The sequence below is a fragment of the Gadus morhua genome, chromosome 8, assembly GCF_902167405.1.
Source record: "Gadus morhua chromosome 8, gadMor3.0, whole genome shotgun sequence".
NCBI classification, from domain to species: domain Eukaryota; kingdom Metazoa; phylum Chordata; class Actinopteri; order Gadiformes; family Gadidae; genus Gadus; species Gadus morhua.
Window position 1 is genome coordinate 11,009,981 of NC_044055.1, and position 27,979 is coordinate 11,037,959.

At 47.3% G+C, this 27,979-nt stretch overlaps 1 protein-coding gene across 9 annotated transcripts in view; it reads left to right on the plus strand.

The window, feature by feature from the left end:
• The window catches only part of LOC115549080 (receptor-type tyrosine-protein phosphatase mu), a 164,997-nt gene that overhangs the window by 76,875 nt on the left and 60,143 nt on the right, over window positions 1–27,979 (plus strand). For all 9 annotated transcript variants that reach the window (XM_030364081.1, XM_030364084.1, XM_030364082.1 and 6 more), the window contains 8 exons: window positions 2,550–2,879; window positions 5,113–5,222; window positions 8,249–8,450; window positions 9,147–9,249; window positions 20,222–20,495; window positions 23,889–23,925; window positions 24,969–25,043; window positions 27,684–27,819. In XM_030364081.1, the coding sequence (XP_030219941.1) occupies window positions 2,550–2,879; window positions 5,113–5,222; window positions 8,249–8,450; window positions 9,147–9,249; window positions 20,222–20,495; window positions 23,889–23,925; window positions 24,969–25,043; window positions 27,684–27,819 (1,267 nt within the window). The remainder of the gene's footprint in view (window positions 1–2,549; window positions 2,880–5,112; window positions 5,223–8,248; window positions 8,451–9,146; window positions 9,250–20,221; window positions 20,496–23,888; window positions 23,926–24,968; window positions 25,044–27,683; window positions 27,820–27,979) is intronic.

The window sequence follows — 27,979 nt, forward strand, 5'->3', positions numbered from 1 at the left end:
TCTCTCTGTCTCTCTGTCTCTCTGTCTCTCTGTCTCTGTCTCTGTCTCTGTCTCTGTCTCTCTGTCTCTCTGTCTCTGTCTCTGTCTCTGTCTCTCTGTCTCTGTTTCCGTCCGTGTCTCTCTCTGTCTCTCTCTCTCTGTCCTATTGGTTGATTGATAAATAGTTTAACTGAACGGCTCTTTGCTTGTTTGCTAAATATCTTTCTCAATTTCATTGTTTATAGCATTAGTCTTGTTAGTCTTGTCTCCAAACAGATATAACACAAATTCAAACTTTTCCAATTTAATATGTCAAATGTAGTACACTGAGCCGCAATATTCGCAGATTTTGACCTTGTATGCCAACCACAATCAGAAAAATGATAGAATGCATATTTTCCACGTTGTTTATCAAAGAAAGAAAACAGAGAACTTGTTTGCCTCGCCACATGAATGGACTTGAAAGCTCCGCATTAAACACCCTACCTCCGCCAGTCTGCGTCTGACACAGCCCCCCCCCCCACCTCCTGCGGCTCCTTCCCCCCAAAAGACATTGCATCGTCTCAGAAATCTGATGTGAATCGCACCTCGTTCTTGTGTTTCGTGTCCCGTCGTTATTTCAACACCAGCCTTTTCCCTGCCACTTTGACTTTTGTCTTCCTTTGACCGCTCTCTTTCCCGCTCTCTGCCCCACTTTGTTGTAGCTTCAGTCATTTTCTACAGGGAAAGCAAAAAAAAGCCCCAGCGTGGTAGTTTTACACAGAAAGCCTTCTGATCGGGAATTGTTCTTTCGCTTTTAGAAAAATAAATCCCCCCATAAAGCGAAATGCAGTTTCTTCTGCCCCGCGTCATGGATTAGAAGTTCACTTGTTCTTCCTGTGTGTTTATCATGTCATACCCGTTCACCTCCGGGGTCAGCTGCAAGCCAAAGGCAGAGGTCCGGTCTAGCTCCACCACCAACACCATGCACCTCCAGAATGTTAAGCACGGCCGCCGAATCTCTGGACCGTGTCTCCAGGGGAAGGTGGTAAATTGAGCCCTGGCTGTTCCTAATAGGTGGTAAAGTGTTAAGTTCCAGCGAAATGGACTGCAAATTTAACCTGGAATGGAAATTGATCCCATTACCTTGTGCTCTGGCTGCTCTCTTCCCATAGGGGAGAGAGAGAGAGAGAGAGAGAGAGAGAGAGAGAGAGAGAGAGAGAGAGAGAGAGAGAGAGAGAGAGAGAGAGAGAGAGAGAGAGAGAGAGAGAGAGAGAGAGAGAGAGAGAGAGAGCAGTGATGAGATGGGGAGAAGCAGGGGATGAAAGAGTGATGGACAGAGAGAGAAAGAGGTGAGATATAGGTAAAGAAGAGAGAGAGAGAGAGATAGGAAATGGAGAAACCGAGCAAAGCCCAAGGTGTCATTTAAGAAAGAGAGGGGAGAGAGAGAGGGGAGAGAGAGAGGGTATGTGATTAGAGGTGCTAGGAGGGCGCTGGGTGTTGCATACTGCCTCGACCGACCAGATCATCCGGCTGATTCTATATCAGCGAGGGGCAAATAGCCCTGGCCACCGCTGAACAAGATGATGGGGGTGGGGGGGAGAGAACAGCAAGGAGAAAGAGAAAGAGCAGAAAGAGCCAGGGTAGACAGCATGTGCATGGAGGAAGCATGTGTCTCCTATGGAGACTAGGCTTCCAATAGCCACGCCCTTCATCTGGCCGGGAAGCTTGCCCTGCTAGGGGCTGGAACACAGCGAGATCCAATGGCAAACGCTTCTTTTAAATAAGATGGGCTTTGAGATGGATAATGTGGTGGGGAAAAAAATGAGCTGACATAAAATGAGACTGGGATATAGTGAAAAGGAAATCTTGAATATGAGACATGTTGTCATACTGGACACTCTGTTATGTCTCCATTGTGTTGGGCTGGAGGTTGTTTATCGGTGATGCCATTCGTCTCATTGACGTGAAGTGCGTCTGAATTTCAAGTTGTCCTCTTATTCAACAGGAGTGTAAATAGGTAGTATCTATGACTTGTTGACGTGCATCCAAAACAGGGAGGTAACATGTTATTGCGTCTGTTCCACTTCCATTCAGTGTGATTAACACAATGAATCTTTCACCACAACTATTCCTGTGATGTTAAATAGATTGGAGTTCTCACCGGGCAGCTGAAGAAACAGCATTAAATTGTGTGGCAATGAATCACCACCTCGCATATCACGACCTCTGTGGCACTGCGATTACCAAGGCAGCGCCGCATTCATCTCCACCTCAAAATCAGACCTCGACGAGCACTCAAAGAAAACGAATTGCGTCCCCTTCAACTATCTTCCGTTGAACTCTCCATTTCCGTGTATAATAGATACGTAATGTAGATGTATATCTATATGTATCTATACAATTCTATGAGGCTGCTGATGAGGTTTAAATGGGTCATTCCGGTCGATATTCAGCAGGTTATCATCAAGGCACGGCCGCGCGGATAAGCAATTATGAACCAGCGCATCACCGCTATCAGGTTCAACCGGTGTTGCTAACGACGTTAACCCCCCCCCCCCCCCCCCCCCCCCCCCCCCCTCCCCATGCAGAGCCGATGCACGGCCCCCAGAAGCTGGAGGTGACGGACGTCCAGTCGCGGCAGGTGACCCTCCGCTGGGAGCCGCTGGGCTACAACGTGACCCGCTGCCACAGCTACAACCTCACGGTGCACCTCCGCTACCGGGTGGTGGTGGCCGGCGGCGGCGGCTCCAAGGAGGAGAGCCGCGAGGAGGTGTGCTACGACGCGCAGAGCCCCCGCAGCCCCCAGCACACCCTGCACAACCTGACGCCCTTCACCAACCTCAGCGTGCGGCTGGTGCTCAGCAACCCGGAGGGGGTGAAGGAGAGCGGGGAGCTGGAGATGCAGACGGACGAGGACGGTGAGCCCCAGCCCACCGCGCCGCGCATGGTCGTCGTCGTCGTCGTCGTTGTTGTCGTTGTTGTTGTTGTTGTTGTTTTGGGTGTCGTGTTTCCCGAACGTGCAGCAAGGTGGGAGTGTGTGGTGAAGTGTGACGTTGTTTGTCCCTGCAAATGAATGGATAAACGAATGGGAAAGAGGGAAGCGTCAATGTATGGCAGGGAACAAATTATTGATATGGGGGACATCCGTCCGTCCATCTCGTTTACTGGATCCGTTAAGTCCTTTAGCAGATGCCTTGCCCCAGAGGGACTTCAAGGTTTGGGGGTGAGAACAATCAAACCACACGATCAATTTATTCCATGTCATGATCTCGGGTGCAGTTGCATGACATCTGAGTCTTTATCTGTGAGCAATCCCCCATGTTTTTATATGAGAGGTAGACGGAAGCCAGATTATCTGGAGGAAGCCGCACTAAACCAAACCCAAAAAAAAGCCAAGGTCACCCATCCAGCTACTGTCGAGCAAAGAGAATTATCAGATTGTTCGCTTGTCTTATGGGAACAGGGAGGGATGGGGATATGGGATTGTCGTTTAGCACAGATTCATTCCCTTCACTCACACATCTAGGCCAGCCTATCTCCCATCTCCCTCGGCTGGTCTACTGTGTCTCAGCAGCGTGTCCACGGATGTTCCCTCCACAGCGGAGAGAGGCTGGTGAGAACCGTGCGTTCTCAGCGTGCCCAAAGGGGCTGATTGAATAAACAGGCAAAGCTCTGCATCAAACGAGCTGCACAGCAGAATATTGGAGACTACAGCAGTATTTAGCTCGCAGCCTTGCGCTTTTTTATTTTTCCGTTTCTCACCCTGAAAAACAAAGCGCTAGGTCTGAGGTTGGTGGAGGTTCGGGAACGGTCAAATAAATAAATTAAATCCGGCAGAGAGCAGAAGGAAGCACTGAAAAGGGGAAGCTCTATTTACTCACCCCCTCCACCACCACCACCCCTTCCACCTTATAGTTTTTTTCCTCCAAGATGAAAGATCTAGTCTCCTTGCCATGGCTCACTCAGGAAATGTTGCCCACAGAACATTGAAGGGGCGGCGGTCGCCTCGACATGAAACGGGGCCCTTCTGACGACAAAGACGCAGCGAGACTGCTTATGGCTGGCCTTCCTGTGTTCCTGCCGGAGAGTCTGTGGAAATAAAAGCATCTGTGTGCGCGGATGCATGTGTGTCTGTTCGGCCTTCGCGCTCCGACGGGAATGAGATTACCCACGGGGTGTATCTGAAGATTACTGCAGATGTAAGATTATGTTTTTTTTAATATAAAAGAAATAGGAAACAGTGTGTTGATATCAGTCCTGTTCTATTTACAGAAAGAAAGGCAACCCTCGGTGGGGGTGAAGAGAGCCGAACCCTTCCCAAGTAGCTTAGCACGAGTAAACATTGCAGGGGGAAAGAGGGCGCTGGAGAGGGAGAGCGCCAGAGATTGATATTCCTCTTGTATCCCGTGGGGTTGTCTGTTCATCTCAGACACTTTGTTTGTGGTTACGTTTCTGTGTGCAAGCGCAGCGTTCTGCCAGGAGACTTGCGAATCACACGGTGTCGCTTTGAGTGACTTGAAATAATGTCGCAGGTTTGTGTTAAGGCATGCTCATTTTTTTTTCTTGCTCAAAGCAGTTTGTTTTGGTCCATGAAGAAGCACTTAATGTTGTTCCTTGTTATTCACGTCCCAAGGTAAAGGCCTGGGAGGGCAAATCACATTATCAAACAATAAAGCTACTCACCGGGAACTCCATATTGTCACCCTTTATCGACAATGTTTCCGCTTGATGGAACAGTGGCGGGTTTCAAACGAGTTGTAAACACGTGAAGTTTAATCCATTTAATGTTTATATTCCATTTTAAGACTGTAAAGGTCTCAAAAAAATCTAACAAATAAAAGGGAAAAAATTCAGGGCTTAGACACAAAACATCTACTACTGAATTACACTCTCTTCCACTTTTACATTTCATACAAATGCGATGCCAATTAAAACACCCAGTCTCTCAATTACACAACTCCGACCATTCCAAATATTCTCCACAGAACCACAGGAGGGCTGGACTAAATCTCCTACCCCCGACTGCTTAAAGCACCTCCTGCTGCCGCCGCCGCCGCCACTGCCACCGCCACCGCCACCGGCTCACCGCTATCTTATCGATTCCGAAACAAACGCGTCTCATTACATCTCTGGTCCTTTTTCCCGCCACAGTGCCAGGAGCCGTGCCTCTGGAGTCCATCCAGGGCAGCGCCTACGAGGAGAAGATCGTGCTGAAGTGGAGGGAACCGGCGCACACGTACGGCATAATCACTCAGTACGAGGTAAACAACCCCATGAGACGCATTGATCCCCTTTTTCCCTGGCGCCGGACTGAACACTCTCACTGTATGTACGGCCATAGTTTTCCCCTGTCCTGTCTGCTCTGCACCTGTGTGGGAGTGGGAGAAGGGATTAATTGCGACAGAGAGAGGTTTTAATTGTCTGCGTTATGTTTCTCTTACTCTCCGTATGAGATCGAGAAGCAGGAAAGCTTCCTGATTGCAGGAATAATGTAGAATTCAAACGAGGTAACGTCAGGGGGAGGGTATTCGCAAGAAGGGAATATCGACAGGGGTTGCCTCCTTTTATTAGTTCTCCCTGTTTAGCATTCCATTCGTACGGTACAAACCCGTAAGGTGCACATGCCTTACACGCATGTAAAATTAGCCATTGATTCATCGATTGATTCGTTTCATTCTGCTAGAAGAGTTAAGTACTAAATACTGATCTCTCTTGAAATCCTGCATTTAGCAGCAATCCATATATATATATATATATATATATATATATATATATATATATATATATATATATATATATTAATATTAGAATAGAGACACATAATTAATGGTACCAAGCTCCAATGGAAATGGCCATTAATGACCCTTTAAAACAAGAAAATAAACATTTCTTAATAGGCAATCGTTCTTTGCTGGGATTGTTTTATACACAATAGGGACCGATTGAACATGAAAAAGTCAATAGTTCCACCCAGGCAGACGAACGGCTGGCTGTTGTATCCGTTGCCAGAGCATCAGGGCAGGGCTGCAGCAGGACAATAGCTGTTACCTGGACAATAGCGAGACATCTCCATCACAGCTTGACAAAACGCATAATCAACGCCTTGATCCAAACAGAACTGACTTTATTCATTCATCACAGAATATTCTTTCTTTTCCTTTTAGGGTCTGGTCTTTTCTGACGCAAAATAAAACTGTTGGGTCGAAACGGAATCCGTGAGGGCTCATGGTCTTCTCTTATTAGTCTTTGGTTATGTACAGTCAAGGACATGCGTGTCCCACGCTCGTGACAAGGCGATACTGCACGCCACTTCTTTCTCTGCATATCTCCTTAAGGGCGCAGTGAGGCCGCTGATTAAAGGAGAGCGCCCGTCTGAACCGCCGATGTGCCTGCCTTAACAGACTCCACGCTCCATTATGGATCCGCTGAAACAAAAGCCCATGGTCTGGATAGACCCAATAAGCACCAACCCTGTACACGCCATCACCCCCCCCGGCACTGAGACCGCCCCCGCCAGGGCAACTGCGCACTCGAGCGCTGCCGTATTTATTTTATTATTATCTTTCTATTTTCTGATGTATTTTGGTGTTTTTGTGCAAAAACTTGTATTCCATCAGTATTCCCTCAGTAGAGGTTTCCTCTCTGAGCCTGGACCTGGCTTTGATTTGACAGCATCAAAGAGCTCAAAGTGTGATGTGTCTGGTGAGTGTTATCACGGGAGTGATACCAGGGCCCACTTCTTTCCCTGGCCCCGGCTCACTGATTATTACCTTCACATTGGTCCCCGTCGGCTACCCGGGACAGCTCTGGAACGGTATTATTTGGCTTTTAAAGTCATATTTTTCCTCATCCTATCGCGGCACTCACAGTGCTATCACCGCGTCGAAGGAGCAATCAAAGTGGGGGCCGCAGTGTGTGTTGTGTCAGAGAGACGGTTCCTTTCTTCCCTCGGTATCGCCGAGTTTTCCCCGCCTTGCTCTATCATACGACTACCTGCTTGTGACACCTCGCACACAGCACACTTTTCATTAGGGTTATTTATGCATCAGCTCTGTTATTGTGTTTGCATTGACATGCCAACTTGCTTTTTTATCATTTACAACCGACCAGCACTGTTAAGGAAATTAAGAAATGGCGGAAAAAAACTATTCCGTGGACGGATATCCTGTTGCTAAGCCCTGTTATTTGTTCCAATAACCTTTTTTCATTATTATTCTCAGTATTCCTGCCACTCCCATCATTATAATATATAAAAAATAGTCTGAGGGCTGGCTGTTGTCAAGTCAATTCAAATTCCTCTCCCTGAAATGTTATGATATGGGATTTGGCGAAGTGGACTCGCTCCACAGACAAAGACTAAAAGAGGAGCCCACCAAGCATTTCAAAACTTGATGGACACAAATTATGCAGCTCTCAAAACTCCCTTTGTGCTTCTTAATTGGAATTATAATCGAGGCTTTGCTGTGGTGAGCAGAAGCATTTCCTTCAAGTGGGATGCAGGGGGTGCTCATAGATATTTAAAATGGATATTAACAAAACACTCACCTTAATGCTTCTCTCCAGAGCTGCTGTGTTTATTAATGGGAAAGGGAATAGATTAACTGTTCTCTGCATAAAATGAATAGATTGCATTGTGTGTTTGGTAAAAAAAATCAAACAGTACAGTACACAGACCCTCTTGTCTATTACGCAGATAACCAAACCTTGTTAGTAGATGGCATCTCCCCATCGATCCAACTGAACCGCATTGATTTTGAAAGGCGGGCGGCATAAAACCTTGTTGAGCGCCATCGATGAAACGTCACAGGAGGTGATGCTACTTGGCTTCCTTTTCCTCCACGGTTTTCATTTCGTGAAGTTGTGTCGCGTCAATGTCCATTCGGCGTGAACAAATAGATTGTACATTCGGTGTGAATGGCATGCGAAACGATTCAAGTATGAACTGCTCGTGAATTGCAAGGGAATTGCAAGGACACCCATGTGCAGTTGAGCTTAATGAATGCCTCAGACGCTCCTGAAAGGTACCGTTTCATCGTCCCCCTCCTCCTCCTCCTCCCTCCTACCTCCTTCTTTCTCCTCCTCCTCCCTCATACCTCCTTATTTCTCCCCCTCCTTCCTCCTTCTCCTCCTCATGCAACACAGGCCACTTCAAAAAATGTCACCCTCCTCCTCCTCCTCCTCCTCCTCCTCCTCCTCATGCAGCAACAGGCCGCGTCGAACAAGCCCCCCTTCCTAGCCGACGTATCGATCACTTTCTCCCCCTTCCAACTCCCAACACCTCGTGCAGATCTCCTACAAGGCGGTGAGCTCCTTCGACCCCGAGCTGGACCTGTCCAACCAGAGCGGCAAGGTGATGAAGTTGGGCAACGAGAGCACCCACGTGTTCACCGGACTCTACCCGGGCTCCACTTACTCCTTCACCCTCCGCGCCAGCACCGCCAAGGGCTACGGCCCGCCCGTCATCACCCAGTTCACCACCAAGATCTCAGGTCAGTCCCGGCGCGTGGATGATCCACATACCGCAGTGCACAGGCGGATGGCGCTTATGAATTAAGCAGCCGGGAATCCCATTGTTCCACCAGACACTGGTGTCGCACAGCAAAGTCTTGGCAAATGTTTATTAGCCACGCTGCTATTTGTTTTTCATGTTTTGTGGGTTTTCACTTCTTCTAAACCACAGCTTTTGCTTCGATTTCTGTGCAAAAGCAAGTTAAGGTGCTGTGAGTTTATTTGTCTAGCATGGCGCTCTATGATAGACTGCTGCCTACTGGCTTTGGATGGCAAATCCAGCCCAGCTGCCATCCAAGATGTACTAAACAAACCGTAGAAGTATGTGCAAATAGTACTTATCCTCTTGCGATACTCCTAATGCATTTTTAATGACTTCAGTGATGTTCAGCCGTTTGGACAATTAAGTGCTCTGAGTTATAGTAATGCCTTCACCCACACAATCATAACGGTCAAACACACGTCTCAACTTTGTTTACACTCGCAATAAGGCACAGTTGGTTGTTTCTGACAAAAGATATACCTTTTATTTGAAAAATGCGCTTTCGAAATGTGGAAAATAGCAAAAGAACAAAGGAATCAGTCAGGAGATGGCGTGTTGAATAAACTCTTCTGGTCGAGGCTTATATTAAGGTGATCCTTCCCCCCCCCCCCCCCCCTTGTTCCCTTCGCCACAGCCCCCTCGATGCCCACCTACGACAAGGAGACCTCCCTGAACCAGAGCGACACCACGGTGACGGTGCTACTCAAGCGAGCCCAGAGCAGAGGGGCTCCAGTGAGGTAGGCCTCCCCCTTTAACACTCACCACCCATCCAGGGGGCAGCCATCGTTCCGCATTATGACCGTCGCTTCCACATTCTATGGTCGTTTATCATGTCGAAATACCCAGCATTTACTACATGTATAGCTGTTTGGGGATAGTGGTTCTTTTTTTACTGTGTAAACTTCGTTTTTTTGCGTGGTTTGGCGATGGAAGAAGCTCCAGTGCAGCTACAAATCACACATGAGTAATGGGAGCACGGGGATCTCTGGACTGGCATCAAGCTGCTGCCGTGTCCGTGTCAAGAAGCTTGTGTGTCTGGTGTTGATACGCTGCCAGGGGGGTTTCCAGATCACCTGCAATTTCCGCTTCTGTATCTTGGTATTCTGTTATTTGTGGTTTTGGATTCCAGGCTTTGAAGGCTGAGAACAAAGGCTGGCGTGGTCGAAGCTCGCTTTGACATTACAGGCCCTTTTATGTGCTGGCCTGCTGCCTGCTGTAGGATACGGCCGGAAGATAGATAGAACATAGGACACGCATTCCACCCCGCTGGATCCTCCATGCCTTGGAAGTCATTACTGGGCGAGCTGCTGCGAACCCTTTTGGTTTAAACTGCAAGTCGCTCAGCTAGAGTCTATACTATACACTACATCTGTTGTTATCAAGGAATGGACCAGTTTATGTGAAATAGCATGTTATTTTGGGCCATAACGGACACGCATACATAACACATGCTTAATACTGGACAAATTATGTCACAATAGGTTTTTTTACATTGATCGATGTCGATAATTATCACAATATATGATTAATAATTATTATAAGGCTTGTTTTCCAGTTTTAAGAATGTTTGCCTTAGGACAGAACCCTAAAGAAATCAGAAGGTCAATTGCGGTTTATCCTAAACAACTATTTATAATCAGGAGGCATAGGTGACCAAAATCCAACAGAACAAACCTGGCTTTATGTTTAACACAGAATAAATGTGAGTAGATAATTATGCAAACAACTTCTTTGATTTCCATTTCATGTAATGCCTTGTTTCAAACGTATCTCAAACATTTGAGAGGTAGTATAATGAACATTGATTGAAACTAAATATGTAAACAACTGCTAGAGAGAGAAGAGCTGAGGGAGTGATGTTCGGGAAAAATATTTTCACCCAGGCACTAGGCAGTGCATACTTAGCATCCATGACACTCATTAGCTTCTTGTAGCCCTGTTTTTCTTTCAGCATATAGTTAGCGATACAGTACATAGCAGTACAGTACATAGCAGTACATAATTGCTCTGGCGATGTCTACATATTGCTTAAAAAAAAAATTTGTATGGGGTAATGGCTGAAAAAGCGAACACATCCGTTGGTTGTCAAACTTCGTAAGTTTGACTAGCAGTATGGCTGGGCTCTTAGCTATTGCTTGAGGGGAGGCTGACGCTAGCATGAGAGCACAAACTCAAGTTTTCGCAGTGCTCTGTATATTTATATCAATATTAGGGCTGCACGCTTATTGCTAAAATTATAATCATGATTATTTTGCAAGATCAAGATTACAGAAAAGTGCTTCACAATAGTAGTGTATTTTATAAAATTATAAATAAACAAACTTAAATGGTTGAATCTTTGAATCAAAATAGGACATTCTTCACACAAATTCAGTCTTCTTAAGGCTACATATTACATTTTACCCCAAAAAAGAATGGCACCAAATAAAAAGGATTTATCCCTAACAAGAAGGTCAGTTACATTCACCTGCAGTGTTAATGCAAGAAAACACAGCCTTCAACATGATCTGGTTTAAGAGAGGAGCGGAGGCAGGCAAAGCCAATACAGAGAAATTGTTTCTTGATGGGGTCTTTTATCTTCTGTCTAAAGTGTTGACCATTTACTAAAAACCAGTACTGTCCACAATGCTTATTCAACTCGTCTTTTGCCAAATCGCTTATTTCAGTTATTTCAATATGTCGTTGAGAATGTGTTTGACATTGAGTTGCGTAATACAAAGTCCCCCTTATGTATGTCTGTGTTAGACAGGGATCTTTGGGGTGTTGGCCCCCATGCATTGTTCATATTCCATTTCATGTTGACTCTTCAGGTGGTTGAAAAGATTTGAGTAATTTTTTCCTCTTAAAGTATTTTTTCCTATTAAATAACATCACTGGTCCCATATCCAAAGTAATTCCACACAACGGAAAATGAACCCATTTTTGGAACTAACCTTTCACGTTGCTCTGCTCCTCCTGACATTTACTTTGTCTCTCGTAAGTCTTTTCCGGTGTGTTTTAATTTTGCATCTTGGAGCCTACTTTGTTCCTGCTTTAGTCGTACAGTTGTTGTAAAGCAGAGACGGAAATTGTTTATCACAGCACGCGCTCGTGATTGGTCATACAAATTAACCCCTGAATAACCTGGGTTAATTGGATTATAACCGGAGCAAGCTTATTAGATACGCTTTGTCTTTGTTCCGGAGTGGGGACACCTTTTCGCAAATTGAATATACAGTAAATGTATTTTTATTTTTTTTAAATAATCGCCCCGGCCGTTAATTGTGGAGGCCAATATTGTCATCACGATTGAAATACGATTAATTGTGCAGCCGTTAAATATATATATAGTTTACATGGCATAATAAAGATAAATCATGTTATTAATGTATCAGCTATGTATTGCTCATAGTCCACTTTCTATTATCTCAAAAAAATTATAATGTAGTGGTCAACATAACCAGCAACCACATTTGATACAAATTAACATCAGAATATGTAATCGTTGATGCTCCTTATGGAGCAAATTGAACATTAAACATTGACACTGAAGTTAAAGTGGCCATCTCAAAGATCTCCAAAGATCATTCATTAATAAATGTCAGTTAGGTTACTATCTATTGCCTAATGAGGTAACACGATGATGATGGAGCCTGTGGCCAACCGATGACAGCCCTTGCACTTGCAGCATTAAGAATGTTACGATCCGGGTGTCGGTGGGGGACATTCCAGCCATTCATTCAGATCTGAGCAGAGGGGTTAGTGACCCGCTGTCCCTCACCCAGCAGGGCTTGTCCCAACAGAGAGGGTAAGGCTGAGCTACCGCAAAAGACTCGCTCTGCAACCCACCTGTGCATGTACAGTTTTGTTCCACCATAGCTGCCGCCAAAGAGGACGAAACTGAGATCTTTGCGATTGCATCTTTGAGGGCGTTTCAGTTTCGGTTTACAGTTGAAAGCTAAGGCTAGTGTTTTTAAGCGTTTATTTAACAAGCTAAATGAATGCTGAGATACAGCCCCTGGCCTGGTGTGCAGAGGGCCTAGGTCCTAGGAGAGCAGGCTGATCCTCTGTCTCATATGACAAGGAATAAACACGAAGGCTCCGCTGTAAAGCTCAATTTTACAGTATCAACTCATCGGAGGCCTTCAAAGATTACCGCCTGAAGATCTTTAGTCAGGCTTGTCAGCTCATATTAACCATATGTGGAGCCGCCCGGATTAATGCTCACGTGCCAAACCAAGAGCAGAGCCAAAAAGACAAAGAGTGAAGCGAATAATTCCATTATTAATATTATAATATATATTTTGTATTATTCTAGCAAGCGCAACTCAAAAGGGTTTGACTCTCCCGGCCATTCTTTCCACCGGGCTCGTTACAAAGCGCTAATTATAATTAAGGTAGCGCCGTGATTCAGCGCCTCCGCTAATTAGCATGCTGGGTTGGCTCCCTTGTTTACCGTTGGAAGACACCCCCAAAACCTCCCCAGACGAATGGCTCTGATTCGCCCGTTGAGATATCAACTCCAGCGCGAGCCCCCACCTCATTTGGCGGGTTTGTAGGAAAAATTAGTAAAAGTAATTGTGTGCAGACGCTTGCAACATGATCCTTCAAACATTGCCATTGTCATCAAATTAGCTGTACGGCAGGATTTAAGAAGACAATGTATCAACAGCTTAGGTTAATGGTGCTAGTGAATCACCGAGGAAGACGGGTGTTGACAGGCACTCAGCATTTGAAGAAGCACCTGGAGGAGACACTTGAATGAATCGACTCGAGCGCTTTGCCGTTGGAAAAGAGCCTCTTAACGGTGGATATCCACATGTGACTCTGCCATTGTTGATCGGGGGGGGGGGTTGTTGATGGCTGGAGGAACGGACGTGATTTCCCGCAGCTTTCGCAGTCTCTCAGATGTCCTGGGAGCCTGTGAAAGCCCAGTAAACCCCCTTTACAGCGGCAGTCCCCGTGTCTCTGGAAATATGAATTGCAAAGTATGGAAGGTGGCGAGGGGTTGCATACCAGGCGATTATGCCGCAGGTCGAAGGATGAAAAAAGATCCACTGGGCTTTTGACGTTTCTTTTTTTTTATGTCTTTTCGAGTGACATGCGGCGGGTTTGAAATGAATAGGAAAATATTAATGCCCATGGACTCACAGATATGTTAAGCTTGTCAATCACTCCCAGTTTCAGATGTGTAAATGTTTCCAATATATATATATGAGGAGGATAATTTATGGATGGATGTAGGTAGGTATGGATGGATGGATACAGAAGGATAGAAATAAAATAAATTAAATCTGTGGTTTGCCAAAGGGCTCCCAATTAAACATCCTCCAAACACATTTGAGCCTGTCCGTAGTCATTCTGACAGGCACGGAATGAAATGTCCCTCCTAAGATGATGTCATGTGTTTTGCTTCCGCCCTACCAATCATTCGGTAAAAGTAGGTGTCACTTTTATACCCGAGCCGGGGAGACATCTCATCTGAAACAGGCCAAGCTCATCATGTAGAATCAGGCTTTAAGTCCCCGGGTAGCTTGACATTTGACAAGGGAGGAGAAGCAATCCACACTGGTGGAGAGAAGCAGCGCATCCCCCGCGCCAGGCCTGATTTGATAAGGCAATCTGAGCCCACTGATTGGGTTTGGAAGGTAGCACAGCCCCAGACGTTTTTTCCAATGGAGACAATTTGGACGAGCAGATGTTTTGCCGCGATACAGTAGGAAGTGTGGAGGAAGCGGTGGCATCAAACGATACCATCGCTTAATGGAAATAAAAAACAACGCTGGAGAAAAAAGAAATAAAGCAGCAAATGTCTTTCACACAAATGTGTACTTTACACAAAGCAGCAGCAGCTGGATATATCTAGAAATACTATCTTTTGTTTAGTCGTGTTTTTTTGTTTTTTTTACCGAAGCAAAGCAGTCCAATTCCTTCCAATGTGTGCTAATTAAATAAATGCATTTCCCAGTTGGGTTGTGTTGCTAATCTCCCGACGGGAACGACGCAGCGCAGCCAGGAAGCATGTTTTACCAGAGGGGACGCTGTTTCTTTAAGAGGATTAGCGACCTGTCTATCAGTCATGTCATGTTAAACTAATGTTTGCAATGGTCCCTGATCGGGGGCACGAGGACGCCTCCGCGGCTGCTAGCATCGCAAATAAATGTTTACATGCCTCTCTGGAAGGGAATGATTTGGGACGCTTGCCTTATCACTCACACCATTACATCCTCCCGTTTTTTCTCTCTCCTACATAACCTTTCCCTCAAGCAAGCTGTCCAACAAACAAACAGATACAACAATTCCGTTTTGCAATCTGGTCCGAGGACAGTTATTTCCTCATTTGTAAGCTTTTTTATAAAAGAAAAAACTCTAGACTTCCTTCCTCTGCATGGTCAGAATAGGTTAACCAAGACATGGAGTATATGTATATAAAATCTGCTAAATGATTTTTCAGAAGCCTGAAAATAGTCTACTAATTTCCCATAGAGCGCAGGCCCACTTGCCAACGCACTACTGCAACACTTATCCCGTGAATCCTGGCCGCCAACATCATTTACAGTGACGTCCTAATTTGTTTGGCCCTGACAGTGTTTGGACACAGGGGACAAATAGAACCAAGGGAAAGGCAGGAGGGGATGGGGAGGGAACGGATGCTGGGTCAGGAGAAGCTGGTTGCTTACGGCTCCTCCTAAATCAGACGGATAGCAGGCAGATATAGGGCCTCCGTAGCGCAGCATGCTCGGTTCAATACCGTGAGCCAACAGCCAGGTGAACTTATTAGCATCAAAGAAAGAGAGAGACGGAGACTGTGTGAGAGAGAGTGGTAGGGAGAGAGAGGGCGGGGGGGAAGGCCGTGATTGAAATGCTCTCCATGGCCCCTTACTTCATCTGCTCAAACAGCCCTGCAGTCTCTCTCTCTCTCTCTCGCTCTCGCTCTCGCTCTCTCTCTCTCTATACACTCCCCCCCCCCTTAGCCCCTACATGGAAAAATAAATCTGAGTTTCGGGTCACAATCCAGTCGATGCTGAAGTCAATCCGCCATAATTGGTCGACGAGACACGCCGGCCGGCCTGAAATCTATCGGGAAGCCTGGCTGGAGCCGGCCTAATTGGTGTCAGCCCAGGTTGCTGCATCGCTGCAGGAATACGGCGCTGGCCCAGTGCTGGCCTAGCCTCGGTACTCGACACGCTTTTTGAAACGGCATATTCCATTCTTCTCAGATACCAGTTCCTGCCGGTACCACTCACACATCCCCCTATACCTACATCTCTACGCCGTTTTTCCCAGATCGTCCACACCTGGGGAAAGGGATTTTAAACTAACTAAAGCTCAACACAGAGGGGGCAGGTCGATGGGGTGTGTGTTTCCTGATGTCCTCATTTGCAGTCCTTTTTTTGCTTTGACGGTTGGTGGTCAGTTACTAGCGTTAGTAGTAGTAGTAGTAGTAGTAGTAGTAGTAGTGGTAACAAGAACCTTACTATAGACCGGATTGTGTCTATAGTTGATAGCACTATAGTTGATAGTGTGTGTCCACAGCTATCAATTTGTCCACCATGTGCAAAATGTCTGGAACAATCTCAGGCTACAAGGGAAATTCGGTTTCAGTGTTGTATGTACAATTTCACAGGTGAAATACACATAGAAAACATCAACACTGAATCAGTCGTCAGATCTCCTCTGCGTCTACCATTTCCAGACATCACTCTGCTGGAATGAGGCAAACTGTCTGATTATGATTTGTCTGACAAAACAGAACAGAAGCATCGCTTCTGTGTGACATTCGTAACCCATTCCATAAGGGAGGTGCACATCATTTGCGATATCTTTTATGTAACATCCTTGGAGTGGTTTGTTATGCTTTTTTTTTTGTTCTTCCACTTGTGCGCCGATGTCATGCTAAATGAAGCACATGACCAAATGACTGGGCTCTGTCACGATGACTCACAGAGCACATTTGTGATCCCAGCATGGGGCGACGAGTCGGCTGCCGCTCAGGGGGACGGCACATGACAGCAGTAATTACATAAAAATAATCACCGCAATTTCATATATTCCTTCATTATATCCGCAGTGGCAGAGGGAGCTGGAAAAGTATATTTTGAAAGCCTTCCGGGAGAATGAGACATTTCTTTTTACTTTTTTTAGTCTTTTAGCAGTGTTTTAAATCACAACTTTAATCCACCCGGATTCAGGTCTGAATGATAGTTCATCGCCGGGTTCCTTGATGAGGTCGGTTTTTGCCGGTGTCTTCCGCAGTGGAAATTATGTGTGAAAAAATGAGAGGAAGGAGAAGAAAAAGGGAAAGAAATAGTGTGCTTCGCATTATTTCCACATTACAAGAGATCCTCAGCCCTGGAGCCTCTATAGCCTTTGGCACATTGGTATTTTGCCCGAAGAAGAGAAAAGCATTCTCCCCCCCCCCCATTCATAGCGTGCCTATCATTAAGGCACGGTGAAGCCACATCATCATATCATAAGGAGCGAGGGAGGGAGAGGGGAGGAGAGGGAGGCAGCCTTTGTTCTCATATCCCCATCTGCAGATTGATTTGGAATATCAAGTAGCCGGAGAGAGTGTTGAACTCTGAAACACAAAACCCCGTAGCATAAGTCCGCGACGTGGAGTCAGTCAATGTACGAACTAATCAAAGTGTATTTAATAAACTGTGAGCAAATGAACCCCAGATTGGACTGGGACGTGTGGTTAAGAGTGGAGGAGACGTGGGGATAGATAATTAGATAAGACGTTTCTTTGACACGTCGATTGGATACATGAGGAGATGAAGAGGCAAGACAAACAAAAAGATACAAAGATGCTAAATATTGTCATAAAATACTTTGATCACACTTGATTGAAGACCAATCAGCCAAGGGTAAGTGTGGTTGTATTTTCAGCTATTGATTCAATCTTACAGGTCCTCTGCACTACTGTAACCCATTGCAGGGCAGTGATCAATGAACCGGAGGCTCAGCCCTTGTTTCGTCGGTCTGTGATTCAAACAGCTCCGGTAGGCCTCTTGGCCCCAGCGCGAGGCGACAGTAATCAAGGACTCGTTTCCTCCACACGTGTCTCCGCAACATTTAATATTTAGTGCGGTCCCGTGCCACCACTAGGGCATTGAGAAAACAGCTCGACCCGATACAGAAAGGTGGAATTGTCACACCTTCTGACTACTTATAATAAGCTACAGTAAGAATATGCTGCACACACACACTGGATAATGTTTACTCAAGTGATCATTGGATTGTACCTCAGGAACTACTGGGACCTTTATCTGACGAAGAACCAAAGAGAAGAGGGCAATAGGGGTGTGTGTGTGTGTGTGTGTGTGTTTGTGAGCTTCTTTGTGTGTGTGTGTGTGTGTGTGTCGGGGGGTTTGTGTGGTTGTGTGTTCTTGATGCAGGCTGTCATGATTTAATTCCTTATTTTTCATATCAACAGTCTAATCTATTCGAGGGTAACCTTTTTTCCGCTGGCTCCAGACAATCACTGAATGTATTACAGGTTGGCCAATCCAAAGGTCAGATTTCCATTAGTCAACATCTAGCTCCCCGTGGGCAGGGCGGGGTGCTCCTCCATTCCCCTTTCTGTACGGCGGAACGGAAGTTGTACTTTCAGACGCCCTTCACCGGGACAGCAGGTGTTTCAGTTTACGAGCGAGTAGGGGATCTTAAACGGCCTGTGTTTCACAACAGACCGATAATAATAATAAGAGAAGCAGGTGGTATTTAGTGAGGTGCTTCATTATAGCTCCGTGACGCTAGCTGTGGTGAATTCTAGCCATTGAGACCATTAGGGCTGACTCAACTCGTTTCCAAGTGTGTAGCGCAACATAGCAGGATATGGCCATTATCCGTTTAATGGCCACTGTATGAGATGTAAAACATTCTCACATTCATTCATTTGTATTCATTTGGAATGTGTGCGAAATAATTGATGAGAAATGCTCTTTCAGAAAATATCTCCCAGCCTAAATCCCTCACAATACTTATAATAATAATAATAATAATAATAATACATTTAATTTAGAGGCGCCTTTCAAGACACCCAAGGTCACCTTACAGAGCATATAGTCATCATAAATCGTTTAAAAAAAAACAAGACATTGTGGAAAAAATAAATAAATATATAAATAAACATAAAAAATAAAAAATAAATAAAACAAAAACAAGACAAAACAAAACAAACAAACAATAAAAAAAAACAGTTTTATGTGTGGGGGGAGGGAGTTCCAGAGCCTGGGTGCTGAACAGCTGAATGACCGGGCACCCATTGTAGTGAGTCGTGATGTGGGGATAATCACGCTATTGGTCCTACAAAACTCTCCCAAATTCAGACTCTTGCCCAAGTTTCGCTCGAGTCTTGCGTAACTCTTTTGTCCTTTCACACGCGAGTCATCTAAACTCCTCCGCCAAGCTCGATGTGGAAACAACGGGAAACAGAGATTTAAAAGGCAGGCGTTCGTTCACTCAGTACAGTCACTTTTTAACACCCTCCCGCCGATCCCTGCACAGACAACTTGATGTTCACAGGTTCTTCCCTGCGTGGCAACGACAAATGAAACCCCCCAACTCCCCAATCAGGCCTGGTTATCCTCCATGGCGGCAGTAAACAGCCTCTTTGTCAGTTGTGACTGGGGTAGATTTACCAGGTGGATGCGAGCTGCATACTAACACCGGCTTATATAAAACAGCCAGTCTTTTCCCCCCTCCGGCAACCCGAACCGACTCAGAGACAATGTCATCTCTGTCACAGAGGCACAGAGGGCGGCCGCTTTTGATGCAGCTAAACTCTAGGTGCGGATGGGAGAGGAAATGGAAAAGAGCCGTTGACCTTTCGGGTCGATGAATATTTAAGAAAAAAGCAAATAAAGCCAGCCCCTGTGCTGTGTCCCTGCCCCCCTGCTCAATTCAACTGTATTCGGAGGGGGGGGGGGGGGGGGGGGCCTCTATGGGGCTGGCTGGCTAGGTGGGCAAGAGGAGCGTCTAATGAACACACACCGTCGCCATTTGGGATTTGATCGATAAAATAAAATAGATGTCTTGTGAATAAATGCTTGTATGTGTTTTTCTGAATCGTCTTTATGCCTTTCGGATTTCTGCGGACATATTTCAGTCTTCAAATGAACTGAATAGTATTGGGTTTCAAACTATAAAAATAAATGGTGTTCGATGATATTATTTTCAGTATAATGGTTGCCGAACAAAAAATGTCATGCGGTGTTGTTTAATATGTGTAGTCAGGCAAGTATGAGAGGAGCGAAGCAGGAGAGAAAAAAACAGGCTAATTCTAAACAACTATTCTCTACAAATCTGAGGAACACACAGCTATCAAGAGGGCGGATGTTCACATAGTGATCCAGCAACTAATCTAACACTACACTAACCCAATCTTATCCTAACAACTAATCCCAGCATCCCATGACTCAAAATGTCCGCCTCCCACTCTCCGGAATATATCTCCGAGCTGTTCACATTCCACTTCAGCCCTTCACACCATCCAGCACTTCAGCACCAGGGTCAGCGACCGTAGCTCGGATAGCCGGATCGATGACTACCACGAGAGGCGTGACCCCCACACGACCCACCCTTGAACCTCTCCTCTCTAAATAATGCTTGGCTATTGACGCACGCACACACACACACACACACACACACACACACACACACACACACACACACACACACACACACACACACACACACACACTCCCTGTGCCTTTGTCCTCCTAGTGCCTACCAGGTGGTGGTGGAGGAGGAGAGGCCTCGGCGCGCGCGCGGCACGGCCGAGATCCTTCGCTGCTACCCGGTGCCCATCCACTTCCAGAACGCCACGGCGCTCAACTCGCCGTACTACTTCACCGCCCAGTTCCCGGCCGGCGGCGTCCAGGCGGCGCAGCCCTTCACCGTGGGGGACAACAAGACGTACAACGGCTACTGGAACGCCCCGCTGCTGCCCCAGAAGAGCTACAGCGTCTACTACCAGGCCGTCAGCACGGCCAACGGGGTGGGTGACGCCTCGCTCCACGCTGGCTCTCTGTGTTCTCTGTCTCTGTCTCTCTTCCGGTGTCTCTCTGTATCTCTCTGTTTCTGTGTGTCTCTCGGTGGCTCTCTGTGTTCTCTGTCTCTGTCTCTCTCTCGGTGTCTCTCTGTATGTCTCTGTTTCTCTGTCTCTCTCTGTGTTCTCTGTCTCTGTCTCTCTCGCTGTCTCTCTGTATCTCTGTTTCTGTGTCTCTCTCGTGGATCTCTGTGTTCTCTGTCTCTGTCTCTCTCTCGGTGTCTCGCTGTATGTCTCTGTTTCTGTGTCTCTCTCGTGGCGCTCTGTATCTCTCTGTGTATCTGCTTCCGTCTCTGCTTCCGTCACTCTCTCTCTGTCTCTCTGTCTGTCTCTGTTTCGGTCTCATTCTCAATGTCTCTGTATCTCTCTGTGGTCTGTTTCTGTCTCTCTCTCAGAGTCTCTATAGCTATCTGTGTTTGTGTGTGTGTCTCTTTGTCTGCCCCCTCTCTGTCTCTATCCCTGCCCCTGTCCCCCGTCCCTGTCTCTCTCCTCTCTCTGTCTTGTCAGAGAAAGGTTCACACTTTGTGAACCTCCAAGTTCATCACACTTTGTTCTGAACATCAGGGAACAGCATATAGGGCTTTAAAAGTGCAAGGACATAGTGATATTGGGTCAGAGCACCAGACTACGGATTACAGGGTGTTAGTCGAAACTAACACACACACACACACGCACGCACGCACGCACGCACGCACGCGCGCGCGCGCGCAAACACAACCATGCATGGGGCCTCTTATAGACATGGGCAGTGCTGTGGCGTTACTGTCTGCACTCTAATAAGGTGAGCCTGTGCCGGGGCCCAGAGAGCCTCCTGCACTGTGACACATCCCCCCCGCCCCCCCCGCCCCCATTATGCAGCCCCCTCGCTCCGCCCGTCTCCTCCAATGGGTGAGCCCGCCACACATTCCAGACACCGCTTTGATCAACCGCACATAAGACACCGGGGTCACCCGACCCCCACAGCCAGCCAATATTGGAAGCGATGCAACGATAGCAACAACAACAACAACAACAACAACAACGGGGACGACAATCCGGCAAGCGAGCTGGGAAGGGACGAGAGCGCTTTCCCGATCGTTGGGGGGTCACAGCTTCTGTCATCGAGTGGCACTCGCCCGCCGCCGCGCGTCCCCCCCCCCCCGTGTCGAGGCTAGAGGGAGCTCAGCGGCGAGCCGGGGCCCGGTCGTGGTCCTGAATGAGAATCAACCGCAAAGCAGGAGTCCTTCTGCAGCAGAGGCACGTCCTGAAGACCTGGGCGGTGCAGCCGACACGTGAGCCAAGAGCAGCTGAATACAATTAAAGAAGTTTGCTCTTCAGGGACGGGAGACAGGGGGAGAGAGGGAGAGGGAGAAAGAGAGACAGATGCTCTGAAACTTTTCAGGTTGAATTGCAGCGGTGCGATTTGGCTGATAATGCTCTGCCCGGGTACAAGCCGAACAAAGGAGCATTCAGTCTTTTGTAGCGGCGGCACAAAGACTCCACAGCCTTGAAAGAGAGTTTATTCAGGGTTTTATTATTCACCATTTGGAGCTGGCTGTGGTCAAATGCACCCTGTTTTGTTCATTAAGCCCGCACTGTCACTGGAGTGTAACTTAGGCTTCAGTTGGAGGGCTGTGGATGTAGCCTAGCCTAGCTTTTTGCTTTTAAATTAAATCATAGAGTATCTTTTCTCTTAGGTTTCCATTCAATTAAAACCCTGGGGGGAAATCCAATTATGTTTCCCATTTACAAAAATACCTTTCCACAAGCCTGGGCAGAATCACATGAATCTGTGATGCGTGTGCCTCAAATCCCATTGATAATGGCAGGTCCACAGGTCAAGAGGTCACGTATTGCCTAATATAACCGGCGGAAAAAAAAATCATTCACCCTGAGAACAAAGACAATCGTTCCAGAAAGGCGCTCTGCTCGTACTGACGCATAAAGAGTTCAACACATTATAAATTGAAATCCCTCTCTTTTTCCATCGCATCTTGATAATGCCTTCTGTGGTGGAACTACCTTGAACTGTGTTGACAACGTAAGAATAGTTCCAAAGTAAATTTGTCTGGCGGTCGAGAGCCCCAAGCAGTGGGCCCCCTCCAGCATTAAAGCAGGGAAACGTCCTTGAGAGCAGCGCTGTAGATAGGGCTGCCGCTGCTGCTCCCATCGGCCACCTCAGGAGGTACCTCGTGGTATAGCTGTGCTTCAGCTCAGGCTGTCTCAGCTCCCCAGCGAAGGCCGATAAGCCCGGCGCAAACAGCAAAACGGTTACCATAAATAATAACTGAGAGCTTACAGTGCCTTAGTGTCGTGAGAAAATCAAGTCTTATGGAAATTTCCTCTACATCTCTCCAAACGTTGTTATGTCCTTGCTGCCACTTGTATGTGTGTGTGCAAATGTCCAGCACAGCGGAATAGCAATAACACACTTGTCTGCCCACAAGATGTATTCAGCGATAACAATGATCGCCAAGTATCTTGCATCATGAGAACGCATACGCTTATACCACATGGCTTAAGGTTTCAAGGGGTAGTCCTTAGGTGTAGATTAAGATAAGGCACAAACGGTTCTGTTTATACTTCCACTAACCTTAAATGCCTCTTTGTATTTTTGTGCTATGTTTCGACTGCAAGTGTTTCGATATGTCGAGTAGGTGCATGAATATGTAGGTAAATAGATAGTAGATAGAAGGAAATATAGAAACAGGGCCAGAATCTCAAGCACTTTAACAGTAAAACACAGCCTAGATTGAGTCACGAGTTGGCCGATTGATGTGTGTAGTACTCCCAAACAGCAAGAGGCACCTGATGATCGTACAAAGTGTAATAGTTTTGACAGAATGTTATGGAGCCTTCGACTAGCGGCAAGGTTGTTCTGGGAGAAAAAGCTTCAAGACAAAGGATCTGTTATGGATCTCTTTTACAGCCCTCACTATTCAGTGCCACAATGTTTATGCACAAGTACTGGAACCCTGTGTTATGATTGCTGGGTCTTTGAGTGTGTGTGTGTGTGTGTGTGTGTGTGTGTGTGTGTGTGTGTGTGTGTGTGTGTGTGTGTGTGTGTGTGTGTGTGTGTGTGTGTGTGTGTGTGTGTGTGTGTGTGTGTGTGTGTGTGAGAGAGAGAGTGAGGGGTTGGGATATTTTCTAGTCACACTACTCCGTGTGTGGTGCGCTTTGTTCTGTTGCTGTTTTTGTTCTGTAACTCTGTGTGTGTGTGTGTGTGTGTGTGTGTGTGTGTGTGTGTGTGTGTGTGTGTGTGTGCCGGTATATGTGTGTGTCTGCTTACCTCTAAGTCCACTATTAACCTCCCCAACTCTGGTTTTGCCCTTGTCCCCCTCCTTTATTTCTCCGTTCCTGCAGGAAACCAAAATCGACTGTGTCCGAGTCGCCACCAAAGGTAAGACCGGACTCTGTACGCTCCAGCGGCCGCGGGCCACCGATAACCTGTTCCCCAACGCTGTTGTTAAATCAATGCAGCTCTACCTCCCTGCAGGCGCTCACCCTGCTCTCCACGTCTCCCTAGTATTCCCCTGCCCCGGTGTGGCGTGACCGCTAACACAATTAACACAATCAGCGGACGCATGCTTTAATCCAAACATCGGGGTCGTCCAAACAGAACGTACAGGATGTAGTGTGGATTTTCAGGAGTGCAACGTGTGAAGTGGGATTTCTCACAGGGATACAAATAACTTATCAAGTCGAGTCTAAAATACACTCATTGGGATGTAGCCACGTGTCTGATGTGTCCGTCAAGCCCCTGTCCCCCGGGGATCTCGACTCAGGGAGGCACGCTCACACTCTGGTCGTACGCCTCCGGAGGACTTCCCTCACACGTCCGCCATGTCAATCAGTCACGACGTGCCGTCACACGATGCAGCCACACCACGAGTTTACCTCACGCGGATCTCTGTTTCCGCTTGGTTGGAAGAACCTTTCATTCCCAGTTCAAAAATTGCACGTACCTTCAGATTCAGGCAATTGCTCACAGGGGTTTGAAATCCTTTACCATGATGAACTAAAGATTATTTTTCTTGTGCTTTGCATTTCAAGATTTAATTAAAGATCTCGAAATTGTGTCTTTCTGTGCGGTTTCCGACAGCAAAGTGTATATCTCCATATGTATAGCCGGGGCCTATGAGAAATAATGACTTGATAAGGCTCCCGTCATAATTGGATGGTTGCTTCACTGTTGCATGGGGATTTGGATCTGCTTGTTTGGCTTGTTGTGAGCTTCAGTGTGGACTTCTCTCTCTCTCTCTCTCTCTCTCTCTCTCTCTCTCTCTCTCTCTCTCTCTCTCTCTCTCTCTCTCTCTCTCTCTCTCTCTCTCTCTCTCTCTCTCTCTCTCTCTCTCTCTCTCTCTCCCCCTCCCCTTTTCCTACCTCCCTCCCCTCCTTTTCGTGCATGCCTTCTGACGGGAACCACTGGCTACCTCCACTCAGCCGCCATTCTGGTGACGCAGCTCACCACGCCCTACGTCCGCATCGTGCCAGCCGCCGGTGACAGCCAGCTCACAGGTCAGACACCCTCTACCTCACGGTGGCTCTCCGGACGCCACCAGCTCTTACAAGCACAGTCTCTGGGCCGTCCCTGGGCCAGGTTCAGGACCTCCATGTGGGGGTTGAGAAGGCCTCACAGGGGGATGTGGTTCAGAAGAATCGGGGTCTGGGGCTGCTGCATGAGGTGTGTGTGTGGGGGTGTGCGGGTTGTTTTTTTGTGGGGTAGTGGCTTTGGATTGTGTGTGGTTGTTGTTTGTTTTGTGTCGGCCATTAAGTAGAATGAGTGTTAGTTAATAAATGAACTGCATTTAATTTATCCCTGGCCGATCGCTGCCTTTTCCCAGCCTTGCTGGAACATGAAAGACCCTGTGTGAGGCTTGAATGTCATTAGTAATGTTCATGGTGTGTGTGTGTGTGTGTGTGTGTGTGTGTGTGTGTGTGTGTGTGTGTGTGTGTGTGTGTGTGTGTGTGTGTGTGTGTGTGTGTGTGTGTGTGTGTGTGTGTGTGTGTGGTGGAGGAGGGGCTACAGAGGCGCTAATCCCCTTTCATGAATATTTCTCATTATTTTTGAGGGAAGATTACGCGTCTGTTTCCGCAGTTATGACAAGCATTAACACCAAAAAAGAATTGTTTTTAAGTGGCCGTCGTGCGCACGGAGGTATGACCCGTTCGTCGACGGCCTGCGTCTCTCTTCAGATAACCCTGATGATTAAAACAGTGTAGAGGCTTTGGGTTGTCAGTGTGTGAATGGGAGAAACAACAAAGACACAGACAGAACTCTCTGCCTTTTAACGCTAGTTCTGTCTGTGTGGGGACAGAAGCCCTGTGCCAGTCCTCTCCACGGCGGTGTGTGTGTGTGTGTGTGTGTGTGTGTGTGTGTGTGTGTGTGTGTGCGTGTGTGTGTGTGTGTGTGTGCGGTGTATATAAACGGCGGGCGTCGCTATCGCTAAGCCCTAAAGCACTTAAATCTCAATAGACACCTGGGCTTTGACAGCAGTGCCCCGCTGCAGAAACAATATGTCACCCATCGGGAAGCTGGAAGGATGCAGTCTCTCCCCCTCTCTCTCTCTCTCTCTCTGATAGGGGGGAGAGGAGGGGGGGGGGGGGATCCCCCCACTCTGCCCCCTCTGGGTCTGACAGATTTGTCCAACATTAGAATTTGTCATTCTAAATTGATCAGCGCCCTCCCCTGCTGAGGTGAAGTGATGGTGTTGTTCAGGTGGACGCTTCGGATCCCCACAACACTCTCTGCTGCTTTTAGATGGGCCTCTTATCACACTCCTGGGGAGCGACGCACGCTTAAAAAAAACTGCTTTCACCCCCCCCGCCATCCCTCCCTTGCTCATTCTCTCTCTCTCTCTCCCTCCCTTTTGCTTTCGCTCCCGTTTACGCTCTTTCTCTTATTCTCTGTTAGTCTCCTGTCCTCTTCCTCGCTCTCCCTCTTTCCTTCTCTGTCTGTTATCGCTCTCTCCCCTCTCTCTCGTGTTCTCTCTGTTTATCTCTCTCTGGCTACCCCTCACACTCTCTCTGTTTCCCTGCCTCGCTCCACGCCGCTCTGCCTCTCTCTCTCTATCTCCTCCGCTCCGCCTCGCTCTCCATCTCCTTTTCATCTTTCTCTCTCTCCATCTCTCTCCTCCCCTCTCTGTTTCCAGGTTATCCCCTTCCATCCCGAGTCGCCATCCAATGCGTTCCTTCTTTCTTTATTTATGTATTTATTCCTCCATTTATTTATCTATTTATGTATTTTATCTCTGTGGGTATTATCTGCCTCTCCCCCCGCCGATACGCTCCACATATTTCCGTGCGAGCCCAGCCACCGTTTGACCCAAACATGATTAACCAAGGGTAAATACAACACGCACTTATCTCTCCTGTGGCAGGGTAGCCTTCTCTACACCACCGGCCACTTAAGGATGGAGAGAGAGGGAGAGAGAGAGAGAGAGAGAGAGAGAGAGAGAGAGAGAGAGAGAGAGAGAGAGAGAGAGAGAGAGAGGGAGAGGGAGGGAGGGAGGGAGGGAGGGAGGGAGGGAGGGAGGGAGAGAGGGAGAGAGGGAGAGAGAGAGCGACAGAGAAGGAGAGAGAGGAGAAGAAAGAGAGGAGAGAGCAGAGAAAGGAAGAGAGAGAAAGGAGAGGGAGAGAGAGGAGAGGAGGGGGGAGAGAGAGACAGAAGAGAGAAGAGGGAGAGAGTGGAGAGGAAAGAGGAGAGGAGAAGAGGGAAGTGGGGTGGGGGGCGAGGGGGGCGAGGGGGGCGATGGATGGGTTGTGAGCAGAGACAACAAAGGAGTCACTTACTACTGAGAATAAACAGCCTAATTGCGCCGCAACGCTCGGCTCGGTATTGATATGTTAGGGGACGCAAAAACACAGATAACTGGACGAACCGCCCGAACAGATGAACGGCCAATAAGTCAATATCGGGGAAATTTCAGCCCCTGCCTGTGTTGTCGCGTTCCGCCTGCATTGTGATTAATAGCCGTACGCGTGCAAAAAACAACCCAAAAAAACACTGCAGATAGTAATGAACTGAACTTTGCTAGCGCGACCCCGTCACGATGGTATTATGATTAATTGATGTGTCCACCGGTTTTGTTTGTGTTTTTAATGAATGTCTGCTTTGGTTGTAATAATCCGTTTGCGGGGGTTGCGGGGCGGCTACAGGCGCGGCGACCCACAAGCCCGACGCGGTGGAGCCGGAGAAGCAGACGGATCACACGGTGAAGATCGCCGGGGTCATCGCCGGCATCCTGCTCTTCGTCATCATCTTCCTCGGGGTGGTGCTCCTGATGAAGAAAAGGTATGACACGTCAAAATAAGAGGTCATGGTAGTAGTCGTCGTTGACGTTGTTGTTGTTGTTGTTGGTGTTGTTGTTGATTTATTTATTTGTGATCTATATCCGCCCCCCCCCCCACCCCCCCCCCCCCCCTCCTCGTCTGTGAACAACAGTCCTATCAGT